Below are 23230 nucleotides of genomic sequence, written 5' to 3'. Positions count from 1 at the left end.
TCTGATGTGTTGGGGTTTCTCCTCTGAACTTTCTCATAAAGTTGATATATAAGACTATATTGAACGAACTGCAGTGCATAATGACTCAGTTCCTTAATTCATAGGAAGAAGACAAATGTGCAGAAACATACAGTTGGAATCAATGTGTCATTCTAAAAATGAAAATTGTAAACAGTGCAAAAGAGCCAGAGGAGATCATTTCCTGAGAGAGAGAGTTTAGTTCCGGCGAGATGATAGCGGTACATTACTGCAGGACTTCTGGGAGTTTGAGATGAACAATTTAGTGACACTGTGCTGATCCATTTATCTTCCTCTGAATATGCTTTGAAGGTTTGAGATGGTGTTTGTTTCTTTCATGCACTGAAAAATGCCCCTCAATCAACTCTTGGGACGAATACGGCCTCTTAATAAAACAAAAGTGTTAATTTCTGACACTGGTTGTGGCTATTTCCAGCGGTTTGTGGATAAAACCTTTTTTCATCTTGGTTTTAAATGAAGTTTGGCAGATGTATAATAATTGTTAACCAATTAACTGTGTGCTCAGGGTGATTGACAGACTGGTTGATAATAAGGGTATGTGTCTTGTCATAGTGTTAAATAGTTGTACATTAAAATATCAAGGGAAGTTATATCTCTGTTAGTAGTTGTGTGTTGGCATCACATGTACCCAATAGTTCCCTTCAGTTTTCTATAACCTGTCATACAAATGATATATAATTACATTTTCCAAAATTGATGAGATATCTCAAAGATAAATCACCCTTGCCTAAAGCCAGAATGTACCACTAGTGCTCTGCTTAAATCAATCATGTCTAATTACTCAGTTTTGAGACACAGGCTTGGGTTATGCAAAGTGCTAAGTTTTTGTTTGGTCAAGATAAGGGAAGAAATAGATACATGAGGGGAACTGTAACACCTGAGACTTTTGCCATAGCGGCCACCAGAGGTCGCTAGGAGTTTAGTGACTTTTAGTTTTAAGTTTTGTGTTTACCTTCTTGTGTCTCTGTTCCTGGTTCCTGCCCTGATTGTTCCTAGCTGTATCTCATTTACCTTGTTTGCCCCAATGTATATAATGTCCTTATGTTTGCTCAGTCTTTGTCAGTTGTTGTTCCTGTTACCCTTCACGGATGTGATGTTTGTTCTGTTCCTGTGTCTTCCAAGTTTTGTATCTGGACTCATTTTCTTATTAAATAAAGCTGCACTTAGATCCTGCTCACTTGACTTCCAGCAATCATTATAGGAACAGAAGTAATGGCAGTAAGAAATTAAGATGTACCTGCCATAGCATAGTATCATACTACACTTGCTATTTCTACAGTATTCACTATGTACAGTGCATTCAGAAAATATTCAGACCCTTTCATTTTTTTTCACATTTTGATACGTTGCAGCCTTATGCCAAAATGCTTAAAACTATTTTTTTTTTCCACTTCAGTCTACACTCTATACCCCATAATGACAAAGCAAAAACCAGATTTTTGATAGCTTTGCAAATTTTATTAAAAGGAAAAAATTGAAATATCACATTGACAGAAGTATTCAGACCCTTAACTCCGCAGCGATTTAAAGCCTCAAGTCTTTTGGGGTGTGATGCGACAAGCTTTACACACCTGGATTTGGAAATTTTCTGCTATTCTTTTCTGCAGATCCTCTCAAGCTCTGTCAGGTTGGATGGGGACCGTCGTTGGACAACCATTTTCAGGTCTCTCCAGAGATATTTGATTGGATTTAAGTCCGGGCTCTGGCTGGGCCACTCAAGGACATTCACAGAGTTGTCCCTAAGCCACTCTTGCATTGTCTTGGCTGTGTGCTTAGAGTCAATGTCCTATTGGAAGGTGAACCTATGGCCCAGTCTGGGGTCCTGAGTGCTCTGGACCAGGTTTTCATTAAGGATATCGCTGTATTTTGCTGCATTCAACTTTCCTTCAACCCTGACCGGTCCCTGCTGCTGAATAATACCCCCACAGCATGACGCTACCACCACCATGCTTCACCGTTGAAATGGTATTGCGCAGGTGATGAGTGGTGCCTGGTTTCCTCCAGACATGATGCTTGGAATTGAGGCCAAACAGTTCAATCTTCATTTCATAAGATCAGAGAATCTTGTTTGTCACAGTCTGAGAGTCCTTTAGGTGCTTTTTTGCAAATTCCAAGCGGGCTTTCGTGTGTCTTGCTCTGAGGAGAGGCTTCCGTATGGCCACTTTGCCATAAAGGCAAGATCAGTGGAGTGTTACAGTGATGGTTGTCCTTCTGCAAGTTTCTCCCATCTCCACACATGATCTCTGGAGCTCAACCAGAGTGACCATCGGGTTCTTGGTCACCTCTCTTACCAAGGCTCTTCTCCCCCGATTGCTAAGTTTGGCCAGGCGACCAGCTCTAGGAAGAGTCCTGGTTGTTTGAAACTTCTCCCATTGAAGAATTATGGAGGCTACTGTGCTCTTGGGAAACTTCAATGCAGCCAAAAAAAATTGTTTTAGCCTTCCCCAGATCTGTGCCTTGACACAATCCTGTCTCTGAGCTCTGCAGGCAGTTCCTTTGACCTCATGGCTTTGTTTTTGCTCTGATATGCATTTTCAGCTGTGAGACCTTATATAGACAGTAATGTGCCTTTCCAAATCATGTGCAATCAATTAAATTTGCCACACATAGACCCCAATCAAAGTGTAGAAACATCTCAAAGATGATCCAGCGAAATGGGATGCACCTGAAATTATGCAAAGGGTCTAAATACTTATGTCAATGTGATATTTCCATTTTTTATCAAAAATATGTTGTTGTTGTTTTTTTTTGTTTTTTTTTTAGTATGGGGTATGGAGTGTAGATTGATGTGAAAATTAAATTATTTAAAGCATTTTTGCATAAGGCTGCAACATAACAAACTGAAAAATATGAAGGGGTCTGAATACATTCTGAATGCACTGTATACCTAGCATATTTCCATACTACTCTTACAAATTCTGCAGTTTTCAGCATGCATATGATGCACAATATGCAGTATGTAATAGCATACTGCTGTACTACTCTTGTTTTTCTTGCAGTATATACTGTAGTATGTTTACTGTGTACACTGTATGGACATTTTCTGTATGCACTTTACCTGGATAACCTACACAGTACATTTGCCAAAATGTGCAGTTTACAACAGAGCACACTGCACAGAAAACTGTATGCCACACTGTAATGCGCTCGACTTCCGACTTCCAGTTACCTTCTATTTCCAGTGTGACGAATGATCCGCATGTATCAGCCGTGATTTTTTGCATCTTTATCTTGACTGTTTATTTGATTTTTAGCATCTTTATCTTGACTCATTATGATTAGATTAGACTGGCAAGAATTAAGCTATTTTTACACAAACTTGGAATGAAAATACAAACTAACAGTGTTTATTTTTTAAATAACTTGATGCTGCTTGCTGAATTAAACATGCAGTGCATTGAGGTCATATGGCAACAGTGTTGTATAATACAGTTTGAAACATTTATCTTTGCATAATGCATACTGTTTCACATCCTATTTTAAATGGATGTGTCTCATGAACTGACTACTGATCTATGGAGATGACTGAGACACACCCAGTATTTACTGTGCAATATGCACTAAGCAGTAAACTTTTGGCAGGTCTGTTCTGCAAGTGATTAGTAATGTCTTGGAACACCTGCAATTGGTCTAACCTCTATTTGGAATGCCATTACTCTGGTCTGGAGTTGTATTGCTGAGAATGTTGCTGAGATTGGGAGCAGTTGGTGTTCAGGGTTCATTTCATCAGTAATAAATTATACTTAAGTGGGATAGCCAAGGTTATCCAGCGTTATAGAGCAAAACTTACACATCATAGACTTTGTTCCATTTTCACAGTTATTCTTTAACACCTTTCCTTATATTTTCATGTAAATCTTTGCTGTGTGTGTCCTCATTCATTGCTGTTTAGACAGATAGGCACTTTTAAAAAGTTAGATAGATAGATGCTTATTTGATGAAGGAAACTGCATTTGTGTATTTGTTGGGGATAGCATTTTCAAATCTCTGGCTCTGTCGGATAGAAAGTTGATTGGTTGGATTGGAGTTACTGAAAGGTCATTAAAGGTAAAACTCAGCATGAAACAGCAGTTGATTAATAGCGGTGTGTGTGTGTACTCGTTAGTATCCATTTCTTGCACCTGTGCACATCAAATCATGGTATGATGATTTGGAAAACTGTTTGATGGTCTTATTGATCTCCTGAATTTTCATTCAGTCTGAAGAGGCAACGTTTGTTTTTATTTATTATTATGTGTCTATGGAAGATAAATACAAATTTGTCAGTCTTTTTTAACCATTTATTAAACCATAATTTTATTGTTATGATGCATTCCTATTAGTTGTAATACAAATGATTTGATTGTTTGATTTTGTGCTGCAGGGCAGTAATGTGGTGGAGGACCAGGACCTGTTGGAGATCGGGATTTTAAACTCTGCCCACAGACAGCGACTCCTGCAGGCTATTCGTCTGCTGCCCAGGGTGAGTACAGATGTCAGGTACAGAAATCAGATTTGTCATTAAACTTTGTTAACTTTAAACTTTATGTAGTCCAGGAGTTTGGCAACCTTTTTGACATGGAGTGCCATTTTTTAATTTTCCATGTTAATGGTTGCGTCAACAGACAATTACAATAATTACAAATATCAAATGTATGAATTGATTATGAATTGTAAACGATGCAACTTCTATTCAGTGCATCAAAATAGTATGTGATGCCATAATTAAGCTCCTCTGAAATAATTATATTGTATGATAAAGTATGCTCTCAAAACTCCTAAAAAACTCCTTTAAACTCCAACTTTTAAGATAAAATAACATTTAATATAGCCAATCATATGTATTGATTATTTTATTCATTATAACTTCTATTTGATGCATCAAAAGCAGCTCGTGATGGCATAATTAAGCTGCTCTGAAATAGATTGAAATAAAATAATGTTATTTCTAAATATCATGTACGTAAATTTATTTGCTATGAATTTTTGTAACAGTCACAGGTGTAGCTCAGAATATTTTTTTCTCTACTTCTGAACCTGATTCCTTAATGTTTTTTCTCTCTTACCATGCTATTGCAGCATCATCTCTCCCCCACTTTAACGAGAGTAGAGTTGTGACAGTGACCCGATTAGAGAGAAAAAAGTATATATGTTGATAATATTTTATTGACAGTAAAACATAGAGACATAGCGACGATTTAATTTTTATCCGTCATTTTTTTTATCTGTACAAATATATGCACCTGGCTGGAAACAATTAGCTAAACATTGAAAAAAAAAAAACAGTTAATAGTGTTTAGCTTCCCATTATAACAACATAAAGCATGATGTGTAATTATGAGGTTTACACCAAGAGGTAGATTGACATACAGGTGCAGGGGACTTCATATTAATAAAATATACACTCCTTCTGCTCTTGTTCGCGTGCCAGTGATTACCCCTCTGTGTGTGAATGTTGGCATGCGTGCATAGGTTGCCGACCCCCAATGTTTCCAAACATTGCACCAAATGTTGTAGAAATATGAATAACATTTCTAAATGCTGTGGCGTGACAAAATCACAACCGAGCAGAACAAATTGATTTGTTATACAGTGTGTATGTGTATGTGTGTATGTGTGTGTGTGTGTGTGTGTGTATATATATATATATATATATATATATATATATATATTACTAAAATGTTCGATCACAGTTTGTGAAATTGATTTCTGTAAAATCAGGCAAACTGTGATCGAACATGTTAGTCTGGCCAATAATCTTGTGCGTTTTTGATGAGTGAAAGCAACAGAGCAAATTGTCTTGTCGGCCAGGGACAGGACACAGTTTAAACTTCAATTAAATCAGTTTTATGAATATTTATGACATACTCTGCCTTGCTCCTAATCTAAATATAGTAGCCCACTTGTAAAAGGTTGAGATGTGAAAGTATTTTCCAGACTACTCTTACTCAAAATCACTGAACTGGAAACAACTGAAAGGTAAAGAAAAGTAGCTGTGTGAAACCTGTGCTGATCATTGGAATTCTGTATGTGATACATGTGTGTGCTTGTGTGGGTGTCATGGATTTCATTACTATGTGAGATTTCATGATATTCACATTTATCTCACACACAGCAAACCCTCCCCCAAGAGCACTCAATTTAAGACCCTTACTAGAGGTAATCCAGCTAAGCTTCTTGCATTGTTGTGTGTGTGTGTTTTGAAATGGACTTGACATCAGATAAATCTCCCATGTGTCCCAAACAACCTTCCTCTCTCTCTCCTTAATCTCTGAAAGGACAGAAAGAGAGAGTGAGAAGAGGGAATGGTTGTGTGTGTGCCTTGATAAGATTGGAAGGACATGCACATACAGTACAACACAGTCACACTAATGTGCAAAGCTACTTGTGTTCAAACATGAGCAGATAGGCAATAGCTATTTGTATGTGTGAGGAGCATCTGTCACATCCTACTGCAAAGCACAGAAATCACTAAAATGAGTTTAAAAAGACGGCGGATGTAAGATTTGCAGACATAAAATGATACATGGATGTGAGACTCAGAGAGAGAGAGAGAGAGAGATACAAGGGCTCACGGTGAAAAGGAAGAAACTGAACTTTTCATCTGCTGTCAGTACTTTCACTCTCAGCTCTAGCTGATAGCTTCTCTCTCTCTCTCTCTACATTTACACTTACATATGGCAGAAGCTTTTATACAAAAATATGTATATATATATACAGGTGCATCTCAAATTAGAATGTCATGGAAAAGTTCATTTATTTCAGTAATTCAACTCAAATTGTGAAACTCGTGTATTAAATAAATTCAGTGCACACAGACTGAAGTAGTTTAAGTCTTTGGTTCTTTTAATTGTGATGATTTTGGCTCACATTTAACAAAAACCCACCAATTCACTATCTCAAAAAATTAGAATACATCATAAGACCAATAAAAAAACATTTTTAGTGAATTGTTGGCCTTCTGGAAAGTATGTTCATTTACTGTATATGTACTCAATACTTGGTAGGGGCTCCTTTTGCTTTAATTACTGCCTCAATTCGGCGTGACATGGAGGTGATCAGTTTGTGGCACTGCTGAGGTGGTATGGAAGCCCAGGTTTCTTTGACAGTGGCCTTCAGCTCATCTGCATTTTTTGGTCTCTTGTTTCTCATTTTCCTCTCGACAAAAGAGAATCTATGGGGTTCAGGTCTGGTGAGTTTGCTGGCCAGTCAAGCACACCAACACCATGGTCATTTAACCAACTTTTGGTGCTTTTGGCAGTGTGGGCAGGTGCCAAATCCTGCTGGAAAATGAAATCAGCATCTTTAAAAAGCTGGTCAGCAGAAGGAAGCATGAAGTGCTCCAAAATTACTTGGTAAACGGGTGCAGTGACTTTGGTTTTCAAAAAACACAATGGACCAACACCAGCAGATGACATTGCACCCCAAATCATCACAGACTGTGGAAACTTAACACTGGACTTCAAGCAACTTGGGCTATGAGCTTCTCCACCCTTCCTCCAGACTCTAGGACCTTGGTTTCCAAATGAAATACAAAACTTGCTCTCATCTGAAAAGAGGACTTTGGACCACTGGGCAACAGTCCAGATCTTCTTCTCCTTAGCCCAGGTAAGACGCCTCTGATGTTGTCTGTGGTTCAGGAGTGGCTTAACAAGAGGAATACGACAACTGTAGCCAAATTCCTTGACACGTCTGTGTGTGGTGGCTCTTGATGCCTTGACCCCAGCCTCAGTCTATTCCTTGTGAAGTTCACCCAAATTCTTGAATTGATTTTGCTTGACAATCCTCATAAAGCTGCGGTTCTCTTGGTTGGTTGTGCATCTTTTTCTTCCACACTTTTTCCTTCCACTCAACTTTCTGTTAACATGCTTGGATACAGCACTCTGTGAACAGCCAGCTTCTTTGGCAATGAATGTTTGTGGCTTATCCTCCTTGTGAAGGGTGTCAATGATTGTCTTCTGGACAACTGTCAGATCAGCAGTCTTCCCCATGATTGTGTAGCCTAGTGAACCAAACTGAGAGACCATTTTGAAGGCTCAGGAAACCTTTGCAGGTGTTTTGAGTTGATTAGCTGATTGGCATGTCACCATATTCTAATTTTTTGAGATAGTGAATTGGTGGGTTTTTGTTAAATGTGAGCCAAAATCATCATTTATCCCCATATATTTATATAATATATATATATATATATATCTATGTGTGTGTACCAGTTGAGTTACAGTGTATAAAGAATAACTGCTTGGTTTTATCACTGTTGGTTTCATAATAATGCCAGTTTATAACTCATTTAAAAAGCGAACGTACTGTTCAGCCCTTATTATCCATCCATCCATTTATCTGTCAATCTGTCTGACTGTCTAACTAACAAAGCTTTCGAAGCTGCTTTTTATTTCAGGACATCAATGTTTGTCTTGACACAATTTACATATATAGTTTGTTGATATGCTGACATAATATCAAAATTTCCTCATGCTGAACCACTCTATTCATAACCCAAACGTTTGGTTTTTGTTGTTGATATGGTTGTTTAACAGCTGTTTCCATGTTTCCAAGGTGCGGCCCGTTGGTTACGATGGAAATAACCCCACCTCAGTGGCTGAATGGCTGGAGTCTCTGGAGCTGGGAGACTACACCAAGTCCTTCCTCATCAATGGGTACACCTCCATGGAGCTTGTCAAGAAGATCTGGGAGATCGAGCTCATCAATGTAAGTCCTCAAGGCATTTCCTCTCCTTACCCTGCTGAAAAGACCTGCATGCATTTCCATCCAGCTGGTTTAGCTGGTGGACCAGCATAGCCATGTTGTTCACCAGCCAAAAACGCTATCTAGCATGGTCTTACTGATTAAGCTGGTCTAAGCTGGTTAAGCTCGTTAAAGGGATAGTTCACCCAAAAATTTAAATTCTCTCATCATTTACTGATCCTCATGCCATTCTAGAGGTGTATGAGTTTCTTCTGCAAAACACAAACATAGATTTTTTTAGAAAAATCTCAACTCTGTCGGTCCATGCAATGTAAGTGAATGGTGACCAAAACTTTGAAGCTCTACAAAGCACTTAAAGGTCATACAAAGGTAATCAATAAGACTCCAGTGGTTTAATCCATGTCTTCTGAAGTGATCCAATCAGTATTGGGTGAGAACAGTCCAAAATATAACTCATTTTTCACTATAAATCATGACATCAGTGAACATGATCATCTCTTTGGCCATCATGCTTGCAAACTGCAATGGCAAGATGTACAGTGAAAAATAGATTACTAGTATAGATTAATGTTATGCTGCCTTCATGTTCTTTTGGCTTCAAAGTTTTGGTCACCATTCACTTGCATTTTGATGACAGACAGAGCTGAGATATTCTTCTGAAAATCTTAATTTGTATTCTGCAGTAGAAAGAAAGTCATACATATCTGGGATGGCATGAGGTTCAGTAAATGATGAGAGAATTGGCCTTTTGAGGAGCTATTCCTTTAAGAAGCCTGGTAGGGACACCAGCACACTAGTATCACAGACTGGAGACCAGTATAAGCTGTTGACAGAGTACTTCCTGTCTGTTGCCATGTTATTATGCTATTCAGTTCCAAATGATTGATTGTCCTCATTAGTTTGTCCCTTGGCTCATAAATAATGTTTTATGTAAATACACACATTTGTAAGCGTTTAGCTATGCTGTTCTGCTAAATATACTTAGGTTAGTGCTGCTGGAATGAAGCAGTATTTTGAAATAAAATTGTTTGCTGGAAATGCTTTGAAATGACAACCAGAAGTTGTAAGAGATCATCCTACATCATTCTGACGTCCTATTGGTCGATATGTCATAATATTGTTTTGGTTGGCTCTCAGACTTCCCTGTAATTTTATTTGTTTGATTAAGAACCCTGTCTGACTCTCTTTTGCTTTCGACTGCAGTGATTAAATAGACAATAGTTTCTGCAGCCCATGTGTGTAAAACGGTAATCGTAAATGCTTGATTGAATTTTTCCATATCTGGTAAAGACTAAATGGCATGTTTGATGACAGTGAGATCACGTGGCATGCTGCTTTAACAGATTTTGTGTTAAATTACTCTAATTACTACCTCACGTATGCTAATTTTACTCAGGTTTCAACTGAGAGAGAGTGAGAAGGAGGAAACAGATTATATAATAATGTGGGATGTGATTTCTTCAGCTCTTGAAGATAAAAAAAACACACATACACCCACTCCCTGTTGAAACTATCAACTAGAATGCTGCATTGGGAATAAACACGTTGTGTTTGGCCACAAGAGGGAGACAAAGATAGGAACGTTAGCATTTTATGCTATTTGATGAGTTTAATTGTGCTAAAAAAAAATTGCATAGTTGGGTGTGCTGTGTTTGTGTATGTGTGCTAATGCGTGTTGACCATGCAACTACAGTAAACCCCATGTGACACATTTGTGTGTTCCAAGAGGTTTAGAGTTCGTAACATTCCTTCAGGGTCAGTGTTTGATTAACACACAGCTTCATTAACACTGATGGGTTGACGCCACTGTGATAGAAATCTCCTTTACACACTCCACGTTATGATTATTAAAGTGTGAATAGCTTGTTCGTTTCCTTGAAGACTTTAAATGGATAGTTGACCCAAAATTGAGTATTCTGTCATTATTTACTCACCCTCATGTTGTTTCAAACCTGTAAGATTTTCTTTCTTCCTTGGAACACAAAAGGAGATGATAGGGCAGAATGTTGGCCTCAGTCACCATTCACTTTCCTTGTATGGAAAAATGATGCGATGAAACGGAATGGTACTGGTGGCCACTCTATTTATATAATATTCCATTATGTTCCATTTTATTTTGTTATATTCCATATAATGAAAGTGAATGTGGACCTGGTTGTTGAGCTCCAAAATGACACCAAAACACCATATAAGTTCCATAATAGACTCTTTGTCTTGTGTGATAAATACAAAGTCTTTTTTTAATCCATACTTTAACTTTGTGTGAGGAACAGACTGAAATGTAAGTAATTTTTCACTTTCCCCTCTGCTGCAGCTCTCAAATTTAATTCACACTTCCTCATATTACCTAAAACATGAAGTGTTGCGATCGGTCATGTGACACAATTGTCAATGGCAGTTGGTTACATCACATTCATGTCACAGACCCCGTTTACACCTGGTATTAAGATGCATTTTTGGTTATCGGATCACATGTGTTCAGCACTAAAAGGTCTAAACGGGGTCTAAAACGTTTTGTGATCGGATCACAAAAACCATATATGAATGTAGTCAAAAACGCATATGACCATTGCATTTGATGTGTAAACGCTAATCCATCCTGAATGCATCCCAGCAGCAGCAAAGCGCCTCCCCTCACCTGTCAATCAACCGCTGCACTAATACAAGTGTTTAAATTTAGCCGGTTATATGCGGTTTAAAATAGAATAATCATCCGGTCTGAAAATTTTAAATAGCGGATACAAACACGAGAACTTCACGGATCTTCTTCAGTGTGTCTGAAATCAACAAGCATGAACTTTTGCAGCTCAGGTTAATACAGATAATCCACTAAAATAATGGACAATTCTGTTTGAAATGTTGCATTTGTGCATAGATTAAATTTCAGCTGCATCAGGGAGAAATAGCGCACCATTTTTTCCCGCACTTTTTGTTTTTCCTGACTTCGTTGCGCTTTAATGTCAAGCATTATCACGTTGACATGGTGATTGATGTATGTTGTCATGAAACAGAGTCCCTCCTCTCAAAATCCGATCACAAGTGGTCACAGGAGACGCATTTAAACAACCAGGTATAAACAGTGATGTGTCTCGCCTGACAACATGTGACAGTGTGGATGTGGATAATGAATGGCAAGATTTTCAGTGAATAAAGACTTTTAAAAAAAAAAAATTGCTTTTCACACACAGCTATCATATGGCTTTAGAAGAATTGAGTGCTTGTATGGACTACTTTTATTATTTATTTTTTTTTATGTACCTTTTTGGTCATTTTGGTGCTCAAAAGCCCGAGTCCACATTCACTTTATTTATATAGAAATTAGTGTACAATACATTCTTCAGCATTTATCCTTTTGTGTTCTGCGGATGGTGGGTGAGTTAATGATTACATAATTGTCATTTTTTGGTGAACTATCCCTTTAATGTGAGATCGGAGTGCTGGAAAAGTAGGAGAGAGAACAGAAAAAGTAGTTGTATGATCTGCCGAGAACACTCTTTGTACATCTTTGACTTTTTGTTCCTTTGTGTGTGTGTGTGTGTGTGTGTGTGTGTGTGTGTGTGTTGAGCAGTTCAAGGAATGGGACATTCTGAACTTCTCTTAATGAGACTAGCTTCAGACGGATCACAGAACAGCTCTGTGTCCCGGGTCACCGTCATGAACTCTCTGCTATAAATGAGACTGAGAGCATTAGAGAGAAAATGAGAAGACACTTTATGCAGCATTGGCCATGTCTGAATGGCTAGGGAGAAAAGATGACAGATTCTTGATTTGTATGTTTGTTTCATGGAGAATTTAACCCAATATGAAATAGGTGACTGGTAGCAAAGCGGTAGTATGCTTTTGTTTGAGGAGAGACTGAACAAAGAGAGGCAGAAGAGAAGAGACAGAGCACAATGGCAGAGAAAAATAGCACCTGTGGATTGATTCAGATTAAATCAGCTCAGAAGTGCTCAGGGCAACAGATGCTGAGGATACTAGAAAGACAATGACCAGGTGTGTGTGAGTGAGTGTTGGTGTGGATTTTATTGGTTGTGTTTATGCCACAACGTTGTTTATTTTGTTATGTTGTGTTTGTGTTTGTTAATAGTAAAAATATGACATAATAGGGGCTAAATTCAGTCCAGCTCAAATAATGATCCTACAGTACATCCCTTTCATATTGTATCTCATGATCAAAACCCAGTGGCATGAGTTTCATTTGAACATATTCAGTGACTAAGTTATTGGTTTCATTTAAATTCTGTTGATTAATTTCATAAACCTTGCACTGGTCCACTATTACCCCTATTAATCATTAACAGTTCAATACCACCTCATGACTCTAATATGAACCTTGTAGCGGTCAGGGCCTCACAGCATTTCAGACTGTATCTACGCCTTTGTTACAAACACATGATGTGATATAGATTTCCTGTTATTGTATTTAATGCATGACTTTGTTTTATATTTGACTGCCATTTAGAAATTCTGCAGGAGTAACATTTAAACCAATGCAAGCCTAATTGATTGTATGGGCCAATAATTACTCTTGAACAAAGATGAATATTTCTCAAGTTGCAACGTCCCTTCTGTTCACTAGGTGGCTCTAGAACTCTTTTTTTTTTTTTTTTTTTTTTTTTTCATAAACTACTGTATGGTCTGTGTAGTTTGATTTGATTCAAAGGGATTACATAACTAAAGCATTTATGAATAATACACACAAACACCCATACAACAGAAGTATCTATGTTAAATTATTTAGGCTATCTGGTATAGTAGAATAAACTCAATTAATTGTAGCTGTTTGTGTGAAGTGTGTATAAGTTTCAGCTTTGTGTTTTGTTTTGTTTTTTTTTCACTGATTTTGTTTTTCTAATTATTTATTCTAATTATGAATTAGATCCTCATTTATTTCACTTTTTTTTTTTTTTTTTTTTTTTTTTTGCATGTTGGTTTGAACTATCTGGGCTTCGGCTGGCAAAAATATCAGTCTGTGCGATTTTATATTTTTATGTTGTCAGCCTACATGAGTGTAATTGTAAGGAACAGACTGTTGACTTGTGATGGCTGTTTTCAGTCTGTAAATTAACACAGAGAAATTACATAATTAAGATCATATTGTGATTGTAAACAGGGTTGACATGCAGGTTTCTGCCTCGCAGAGGAGTAATTCAGTGTGAGCGTTCAGAGAGTGGAGGAGCAAAACATGATTCATTGCTGTGAAACAAACATTCTCTTTAAACAAAGCCAGCTGATGCCTAACTGTTTTGTGTTGTTTGTGTTTTGTATGTCTCATGTGTAGTGTATTAGCGTCATTCTAGGCATGCAATAGCCTGTATACCCTATTAGTGTGTGGTAGACTTGCGTGTGTGTGTCCGGCCTCAGGGTTACAACAGGCATCCATCTGATAATATTCATAACAGGGCTCAACATGTCTGCATTCTTCTTCAGCTCTCTCTCTCTCACACACAAACAGACATTATACTTTTGTTTTATTCATACTGTCACTGTTATAAAAAAGTCTTTATTTTTTCTTTCATTTCATTTTCCTTTTAAAATGGACCATTTTGTGTCATTGTTTGTAAAACTGTGTTTCAAACTAGTGCTGAAACTAGAAGCTGTTTAGATAATTGATTAATCTGCGATCATTTGTTCAATAAATCCTATAAAAGAAGCTGATTTTTCCCCAGCTTTTCCATATTGAAAATGATGTTATTCTTATTAAATGCTCTTCTTTAAATAATGTGCAAAAAAGTTAATAAAACAATTTTTGAATTTATAATATATATATATATATATATATATCAATCATACAGCATATACAGTAGTTAGCAAAATATTTAAAATACAAGTATTACAATAAACAGTAAGAGTTCATTGTCCACTGTATTCATCAATATTTATCAAATTAATCAATTAGTTCAGTAATACTTTACAATAATGTTCTATTTATAAAATAATTAGGTGTCATGAACTAACAATGAACAACTAATTTGTTAACACTTTCTATGAAGCCTGTATTTATAATGCATTACAAGGGTATTCTTAACTCATTATAATGCATACATAATGCCTTATAATAAACCTTATATGTTGTATTGTCTCATAAATAATTGTAACAACAGTGATTCATGGTTATAACATTTAAGAGTATACTGCATTGTAACACACTATCAACACCACATTTTATCCACATTTATTTTAATTTATAATGAATTATAGGTCATAGTTATAATGTATTAAAAGTTTCATATTTTGACATTGTTTATTTAAGATCAAAACCTGCGCAATATCTTCCTACAACTTATGAGTGGTATTTTACCACTTTAAGTCAAAAGAATGCAATGTCTTCTTGTAAACCTCCAAAAGGTTTTATAATGCGGTCATAATCATTTAAGTGGTCTTTGTCTGCTTTAAATAAAATAATAAAAGCTACAGTAGGTCTTCGTTTAAACAGCCATAAGATATTATGAAGTTGTTATAAGACATTTGCTTTGAACATATTTATTGTAATACTTAGAAAATAAAATATTTAATAAAATCAACAACACCACATAACATTATTTAAGATTTAAGAGTTATCAGCTTAAACTTGCTTACATTAAAATGAATACTGGTTTCAGAAGAAACACTCAAAAATGAACAAAGTAACAGCTCTACTAAAGGCTAGGCACTGGCACTGTAAATTATGGATTTGTACTCATTTGTGTTCTGAGAATGTACAAAGTCACAAGAACATTTATTATAAGGCATTATTTATACATTATAATGCATTAAGAACACCCTTATAATGTGTAATAAATACATGCTTCATAGAAAGTGTTACCACAATTTTTATAGCATTTATTAATCTTGAGTAATGTAAATTTCTAAATATACTATTGTTCATTTTTAGTTCATGTTAGTTCATACTGCATTAACTAATGTTAACTTCTAATGTTAAAAATGTACTGTATATGATGAAATCAACACTAACTGATATTAGTTAGTGCTGTAAAAGTACTGTTCATTGTTAGTTCTTGTTCACCAATGTATTTAACTAATCTTAATGAGTACAGCCTTATTGTAAAGTGTTACCATTAGCTTTACTTTAAACATCATGTGCTTAATTCACCCAAACCTGTCTTGTTTTGAACAAACTGAGTATTTGTCACCACAAATATGTGGCCTAAGTATGCTCATATTATGCTAAATATATTTTGATTCTGTTGTTGATCTGAAAAATCTCGGGTTACAGCCGTGGTGGTTTTATGTTGGACGCATCAGATATGAATTCTGCACTTTTGTAATTTTAGCCCCAAATAAAGGTTTGGGTTCAAGAAAGAAACTTTATAAGAACTCTTCCTCATGAAAAACAAATACTTCAAATTAAATTTTACGCCTCCGAAATCTTTATACATTGGAACCATGTCACAATTTTGAACAAAATGTATTTTTAGTGCAGCTCTAGTATCCATGTTACCTATATATATATATATATATATATAATGTTTAAATAGCACTTGTTCTCATATGTCACACACTGTGCCAAGTTCTGTCACAGCAACCGTTGGTATGCTGGTGTTTGTTTGCCATTCTCTGGGCCGTGTTGGTAGGCGGTCAGAAGTCATTTAGCTCGTAATAATAGTTTAGCTCTTTTTTTGACAACTGTTACCCAGTTGCCATGACTGCTAGTGGTAGTTACCATAGAGACAGCTTGCGTTAAGTATAGATGATTCAAAACTGACGTGTTTGTGCGTGTGTAAGGGCATGTGTCTTTTAAGAATGCATGGTCCGATGCTTACTATTCACAGACTGTGTGTGTGTGTGTGTGTGTGTAAGTGTGTGTAAGTGTGTGTGAGTGTCATAATGAGTTTCCATGTCCTTTGTGTTGTGCTCCTGTTTTCATTACTTCCTGTCACCTATCCAATCGCACAGATTGCAAATTGTCTTTTCTTACACTAGCAGATGGCAACTGTCTTCGTTAACACAGCAGGCTCATCAAACACACACACACACATGCACACTGTTCTTTCCTTTTGGCACCCATGTAGTACACTCCCTCACACCTTAATGATGATAAAAGATTTTCCTTAATACTAAAAGACACATTGAGGGTTACTTTGTATGTGTAAGTGAGTGTTTTGCTCTGTTTGTGTAGTGTCTGTGTGGGTGGATAGGCTTGTGGGTTCATGTGTTGAATTGATGCATACTGACACACATTTTTGGAACGTGACCGCTGAGCCTTGTTCTCGCAATGGGGCGAGCTGAGATTTTTCCCCCCAGTACAGAGCCTACTCATAGGCATCAAAATGATCCAGTGGCCCCTAACGCCCCAATGCTCACTAGAAGGCAATTTTTTTAAAGATCGTAACCAATGCGCCCTCATAAAAATAGATTGCATGACATTCATGGTGGAGGCTTGGGTTTCAAACAATAAAAACATATGTACAGTATATTTAACGCACAGCCCTGGAATACTTGATTCTTATCGGTCAATCACAGCATTTTACAATGAGAAATGTTTTTATTTTGGTCACTAAATTGTATAATGGACCATTGTCCTAGGCAACTGATTTGTGACATAGCTTTTCTAGTTTAGCATTTCACAGATCACTCTGCAGTCTCTTTCTTCTCCCATAATAAAATTATTTCAACTTGCATCAATATTTCATGTCAATACACATTAATTATGTTATTGCTTACATATTTGTCACACAAGCTTCCTGTGTTACAGCTTGTAACAAAGCATGATTTTTCCATTGTTTCTCAGACATATTGTTCATAAAACCATTCTAATGTAAATTTGAATAATTGACACTAGAGATTGACTGACTGATTGTTTTCGGCCGTTATTGATTTAGTCAAATTTAAGCATATTTTTAGTCATTTTTAGTCATTTTTCTCTATTTAAATTCGTTTGTCTGATAATTGATGAGTAGAACCTATTTTTTTTGTTTTGCTTATTCTTTTTTGACACAAATAGCAAATATTTTTATACTGTCATATAAATAATCAAACTACAGTAATAAAGTAATATAGATATTTAATAATACAATTAAATATATATTAATAATATAATAACAATTTCATTATTCTTGTGCAAAACTGTATTATGATCTAAATTGTTCTTTAATATCAGGGACTAAAAAATGGCAACATTAATCAGTCCCTGATATTAAAGAGCCATTAACAAATTAAGTAGAAAAGTGTGAATATCGGTAAAACTATCGGTCACACACCGATTATCGGTCTATCTCTAATTTACACAGAAATTTGTTCCGCTCATGTTTCATGAAAGATTGGGTGGAGGACTCCAAACTTTCGTAAAAAATTAAAAACAAAGTGTAAGACGGAACATCAGCTAGTTGAATTCGGTAAAAATATCGGTTAAAGTGATTTTCAGTCTATTTTTAATTTACACAGAAATTTGTTGTGCTCGTGATTCATGAATGATTATGTGGAAAACTTTTGAAAAAATTCAGAATGCAAAAATGTAAGATGGAACATTAGCTAGTTGAATATCAGTTAATATATCTGTCCAACTTTTATAATACAGAAATGCATTCTTATGTTGCATGAATGATTGGGTGGACAACTTCAATCTTTCGTTAAAATTTCAGAAGACTAAGGTGTTAGATGGAACATCTGCTGGTTGTAAAAGGTAAGGTTCTATTTGAGTGGAAGATGGAACGCTTGAAAGAAGAATGAATTTATCACAGTCTTGCTGCAGTGAGCTGAGCACAGGCGCTGAACAGGTTAAACAATTAAGCTACGATGGAGGAGAGAGAGAGAGAAGGAGGGAGGGAGGGGAAACGGATACAGAGGGAGAGTGAGGCAGAGAAATCAGAGAGAGTTCTCATACTTGCACTGCTTCACCAGAGCTGAGGAAACGGTCACCTGCATCGCACTCCCACTATAGCACGCAACCACAGCAGCTCTTCGCTGGATGAAAGCAGAGTATCCATAGTAACTAGGCGGAGAGCGGGAACGAGGAGCAGGAGAACGGAGAGCAAGCAAATGATACAGAAAAAGAGAGGGGGTGACGTGTTCATACACAGACTGCTGCTGTTGGAGGAAGAGTAAATGATGGAGTACAGAAGCTCTGTGGTTTGATAGCGTGAGGAGACAGAAGAGGAGGAGAGGAAGAGGAAAAGAGAGGAAAGAGTTACGAAAACCTTGTATGTCGCCTCTACATTCTTCTGGTCTTGCTCAATCACAGAACTATGCTTGTACAAACGAGTATTTGTGACTCGCATCTCTGAGGTGAAACATCATTGCGCTCTACAAGAGAGGCAGAGAGTTGTGGCAGCTTGTCGAGGCAGGTTTGGTCCCTCAAACGGGCTCTTGGATGTTTGAGAACGGAAGAACGAACACTTAGTTAAGCTCAGAAACTCCAGGTAAGTCACTCACACGAGAGGAATACAAGGCGTAGTTAGAAAAAGAGTGAGGCAGAAGGTGGAATGGGATTAACAAGGGATTTTGCTGCCTCTTGTTTTTTTTTATTATTGCACTTTTAAAGCTATTGTTCTCTGCTTTCTGCAGTGTCGGACACTATTTTCTGCTTTTAGATTGGCCTTTTTCTGCTATATATTTGTCCTGGTACACTATTTTCTTTGGGCGTTTTTTCTTTTGTATTTCAGTGAAGTGATCTGTCTATCTCTGGCTACTTTTGTAATGTAGTTTCTTTACTTTTGTGAGTTTTTTTTTTTTTTTTTTTCACATTTCACTTGATTGTACGCTGTTCAGTCTGATTGTGTGCATGGCATGCATTACAGTGAATGTGTGCATTCAAGTGAAGTTCAAGTACAGTATGTGTATTTGGGTGGTTTTCATGAAATACTTTCTGAAATTGACTTGTACTACAGAGCAACATGCTATGCTCCATTTAAAACTTGAATTTTGGTAATTATTTTTCAATTGTTATGCATGCAGCTTTCGTGACATCATGTTAATTGAGACACTACATTCATTATTTGTGCTTTGTCACACTGCAGGACCATTTTAAATGAGCTAGTAAAGGCAAAAAGATGATTAAAAATAATGGAAAAAATCAAATAAATAGTGACCCGTTACAGAACCTAAGATATACACTTCTGATACATGCACATACAACTGCCAATGTACATTCCTGTTTTGTCTTCTGTGCCTGTGTATGCTTGTCCTCCTGTAATTTCAGAATTAGAAGGGATAACCTTGCAGACTGTGTAATCTGTAGATTTCACAGCAGTGAGGATGACTATGCCTCAGGATGAAGAGGGAGCCAGACATCTCCATTAGGTAGCATTAGGTCAGTTCTGCAGTTGGCAGTGAAGGAGTCACAGAGGATAAGAAGAGAACCGCGGAGAGGCAGCGTTGCATAATGTATGTGGGACCTACTGTGCTATGGATCAGGCCTGGTATATTAGAAGTAATCTCACAGCTATGCCGTCCACATGTTGATGGGGCTTGAGTTGTAAGCCCCCTCATAACACAAATAAAGCAGACAAAAATCTGTGAAGCCTTTGTGGGTTTGCTAAAATTTTCTCAGAGATTTTCTTACCTAGTAAATTTGTCGTAGGCTAGATTTTTGGGATTTTGTGGGTTGGTTTTACTGAGCAGTGCCTTGAGTTCCAGTTGGTTATCTTGTTACAGGAATAAAGAAGTATATCATTTTTGTGTTGGTGTGTTCTAGTTTTACACACTGACATGGATTAATGTTAATGAGTCTTGTGATACAGCACTGCAGTGTGGACTGACTTCATGGTTGTGAATACTACATACTTAATGCATTTGGTAGATACTTTGATCTACAGTAAATTACAGTGCATTCAATTTTTTTATTTAGTATGTGCTTTTCCTGAGAATTGAACCCATGACTTTGGCATTTCTAGTGCCATGCTCTACCGAGCTTCGGTCTACACAAAGGTAAACTGCAGACAAGTTTAGCTGACTAACTAAGATACTTACAGCTGATGGTTGAATGTAAACTAAGTTACTTCAGAGTGGACTAGTGTCACTGCTTGCTGACTGCAGGGAAAGTATGATCTGAATGGTGATTTTTGGTGATTGACTGATTGTACTGTAAGCTGATTGGTTGGATTTGATGTTAAGTGTTTGATAGATGGATAGTCTGCAGTAGAGCTGTTCTTATATTCCTTAAACAGATGTTTCTAAACCAACATTTAACTAATCCCTGTATCCATTCCTTGCTGAAAAATCGTAAGTGCGTGTGTGCGTGTGAGCACAGCAGTCTGTATAACATAGCATATAAATATAGAGTATATTTTTTTTTCTTTTGATCATTTATTCAGCTATGGCTCCACAGTCTGGTCCAGTCACATTGCAAAATCTTTTCCCCTTCCTCACTATGTTGCAGTTTATATATAATAAATATATATATAGGAATAATAATGCTGCGACACAACGTGTCAGAATTACTGTAATTACAAGATGGCAACTCTGAGGTTCTTCTCGGAGCCGTTCATGTCCTGGGAACTATGAAGTTATCTGTTTCTATGACAATACTCATAACACCAAAACGGCTTTATTGTTACAAACTATTTATCATTACAGTACATGAATTCATTAATTCACCTCAAAATGTTGTTGCAAAATGTTTAAGAACAAAGAAAATGCTCCAGGTAATATTTGTATAATAAGATGGTATATCGAACAGAAATATGTGTTCATTACCTTTAACTGTTGAGGACGCTCCTATATATGTGTCATATGTCAAATTAAGGAAGTAAAATGGGTTGCAAATATCATCTTATGTTGATTTTATGTTTAAAAAGGTTTTACACATGCATTACTTCTGCACAGATCAGACCCATCAACACTACAGTGATCTAACAGTCATCTGAGTGTGAATCTCATCCTATCGTCTTCGCCAATCAATTTCCACCAGATTAATAGGAAACAGTACCAGCACATCTCAGCCTGACTTTGAATGTTGTCACAGGGATTGACATTTTGAGCCCATTCCAGAATCTAACATTTTAAAGTACAGTTTTATTTGTTACATAAAAGCAAGATCTGTCATTCTGTGTAGGGTGCAGGCGTCATGCGAGGACACTTCCGGTCTCTCCGCTATTTTCTCCTGTGGTGTTTTGAAGCTCGGATCCAATCAGCATTCTGATGCTGTGCAGGATGTGACAGAGCTGCTGGTCTAATGCTGTTGATCCGCCTGCTGTTGGTCCTTATGTCGCTGTCGACAGCGGCGTGTGCAGAGACTAAAACTAGAGATGCTTAAAACCACAAGCAAGCTTTCAGATTATCATTTCATGAGATTAATTTGGAACAGATTTGATGTTCAATGTATTGCGTGCACGCCTTACTGATGTTTGATTCATACTGGATTTGGGCTCATATGGTGTTGTGTTTCTAGTATAAATGGGTGATTTGACCAAAATATTACATCATGATACGAGTAATTTTACATCTTGGTAATTCTCACCACTCAAGAAAATGTCCTGGTCCTATTGTTTTTAACTCCAAACTTTAAAAGAAACAAACAAGACATTATATTTTCCATATAACATGAAACCTATTCTTTGGGCTGTTAATATTTTTTTATGTTGTGGCATTATTTTTATGACAGTTTAAAAAAGGTCATTATGATATTCTCATTAAACGTGGAAATGCTGTCTGATCATCAAATGATATAGTATTTAAATTAAGTATTTATACTGTACATAATAGTAGTATTCCCTTGGTACTGCCTTTCATTTAAATCATCATTGAAAACAATGTAAATAGTAAAAGTAAAACATCCAGACAAGTCATTGTGGTAATGACAGTTGGGGATTTTTTGTATTGTCCCAATGCAAAAAATCTTTATGGTCCTAAATATAGACTTCATTTTCTTTATGCAATATATATTTTCATATTTTTTTTGTATGATTTGCAGTTTAATATGACCAGGAAATTTTCTATGTGAGAATCACCCATATATCTTATGTAACAGTTAAAGGATGGGCAAGGAGGGGGCAGGAACCGGCTGAACAGTCAACATAAAGTTTAATGTAAAACTCGACATAAAACAAACATAAACAAACACAGACACATGCAGCGCGGCCACATGCGCCTCTCTCTCTCTCTCTCTCGAACTGGCGTCTCCGGCTCCCCTTTATCTCTCTCTCTCTCTCTCCTGCTGATCATCTGATTCAGCGCCGGCAGTGCACCCTCACGGCCCGGCCACGCCCTCCTCCTCTTCACATTCCTCCCCCGCCCGATTCAGGCGTGGGGAGAGGGAAAGGGTGAGTGGGAGACACAAAGAGAGGGAAGAGAGGAGAGGAAAAACTTGCTCGCCTGTCCCCGGACATGCTGTTGTCCAGTCCTCAACCGCTCCTCTGCCCTCTGGTGGACGACAGCTCGCTCCTCCCCCGGCGGCCGGCAGCGAGCCCTCCAAATCCTGGCGGACAGAACTGCTCCTCCCCTTCTTGGCAGATGGCAGCAGTTCCTCTGGCTCTCAGCGGCCCTCCGTCCCAAGGCAGACGGTCGCGGCTGCTCCTTTGGCGGACGGCAGTGGCGAGGACTCCACAACAGCACATCCCTCTTCCTTCCTGGG

General features: G+C 37.2%; 1 protein-coding gene across 5 annotated transcripts in view; it reads left to right on the top strand.

Moving 5' to 3' along the window:
• Positions 1-23230, top strand: part of LOC127436880 (ankyrin repeat and sterile alpha motif domain-containing protein 1B) — a 223182-nt gene that overhangs the window by 168796 nt on the left and 31156 nt on the right. For all 5 annotated transcript variants that reach the window (XM_051691349.1, XM_051691348.1, XM_051691350.1 and 2 more), the window contains 2 exons: positions 4403-4501; positions 8572-8724. In XM_051691349.1, the coding sequence (XP_051547309.1) occupies positions 4403-4501; positions 8572-8724 (252 nt within the window). The remainder of the gene's footprint in view (positions 1-4402; positions 4502-8571; positions 8725-23230) is intronic.

The sequence above is a fragment of the Myxocyprinus asiaticus genome, chromosome 47, assembly GCF_019703515.2.
Source record: "Myxocyprinus asiaticus isolate MX2 ecotype Aquarium Trade chromosome 47, UBuf_Myxa_2, whole genome shotgun sequence".
NCBI classification, from domain to species: domain Eukaryota; kingdom Metazoa; phylum Chordata; class Actinopteri; order Cypriniformes; family Catostomidae; genus Myxocyprinus; species Myxocyprinus asiaticus.
The sequence above is the reverse complement of the archived record's forward strand: the minus strand, read 5'-3'. Positions and strand labels throughout refer to the sequence as shown.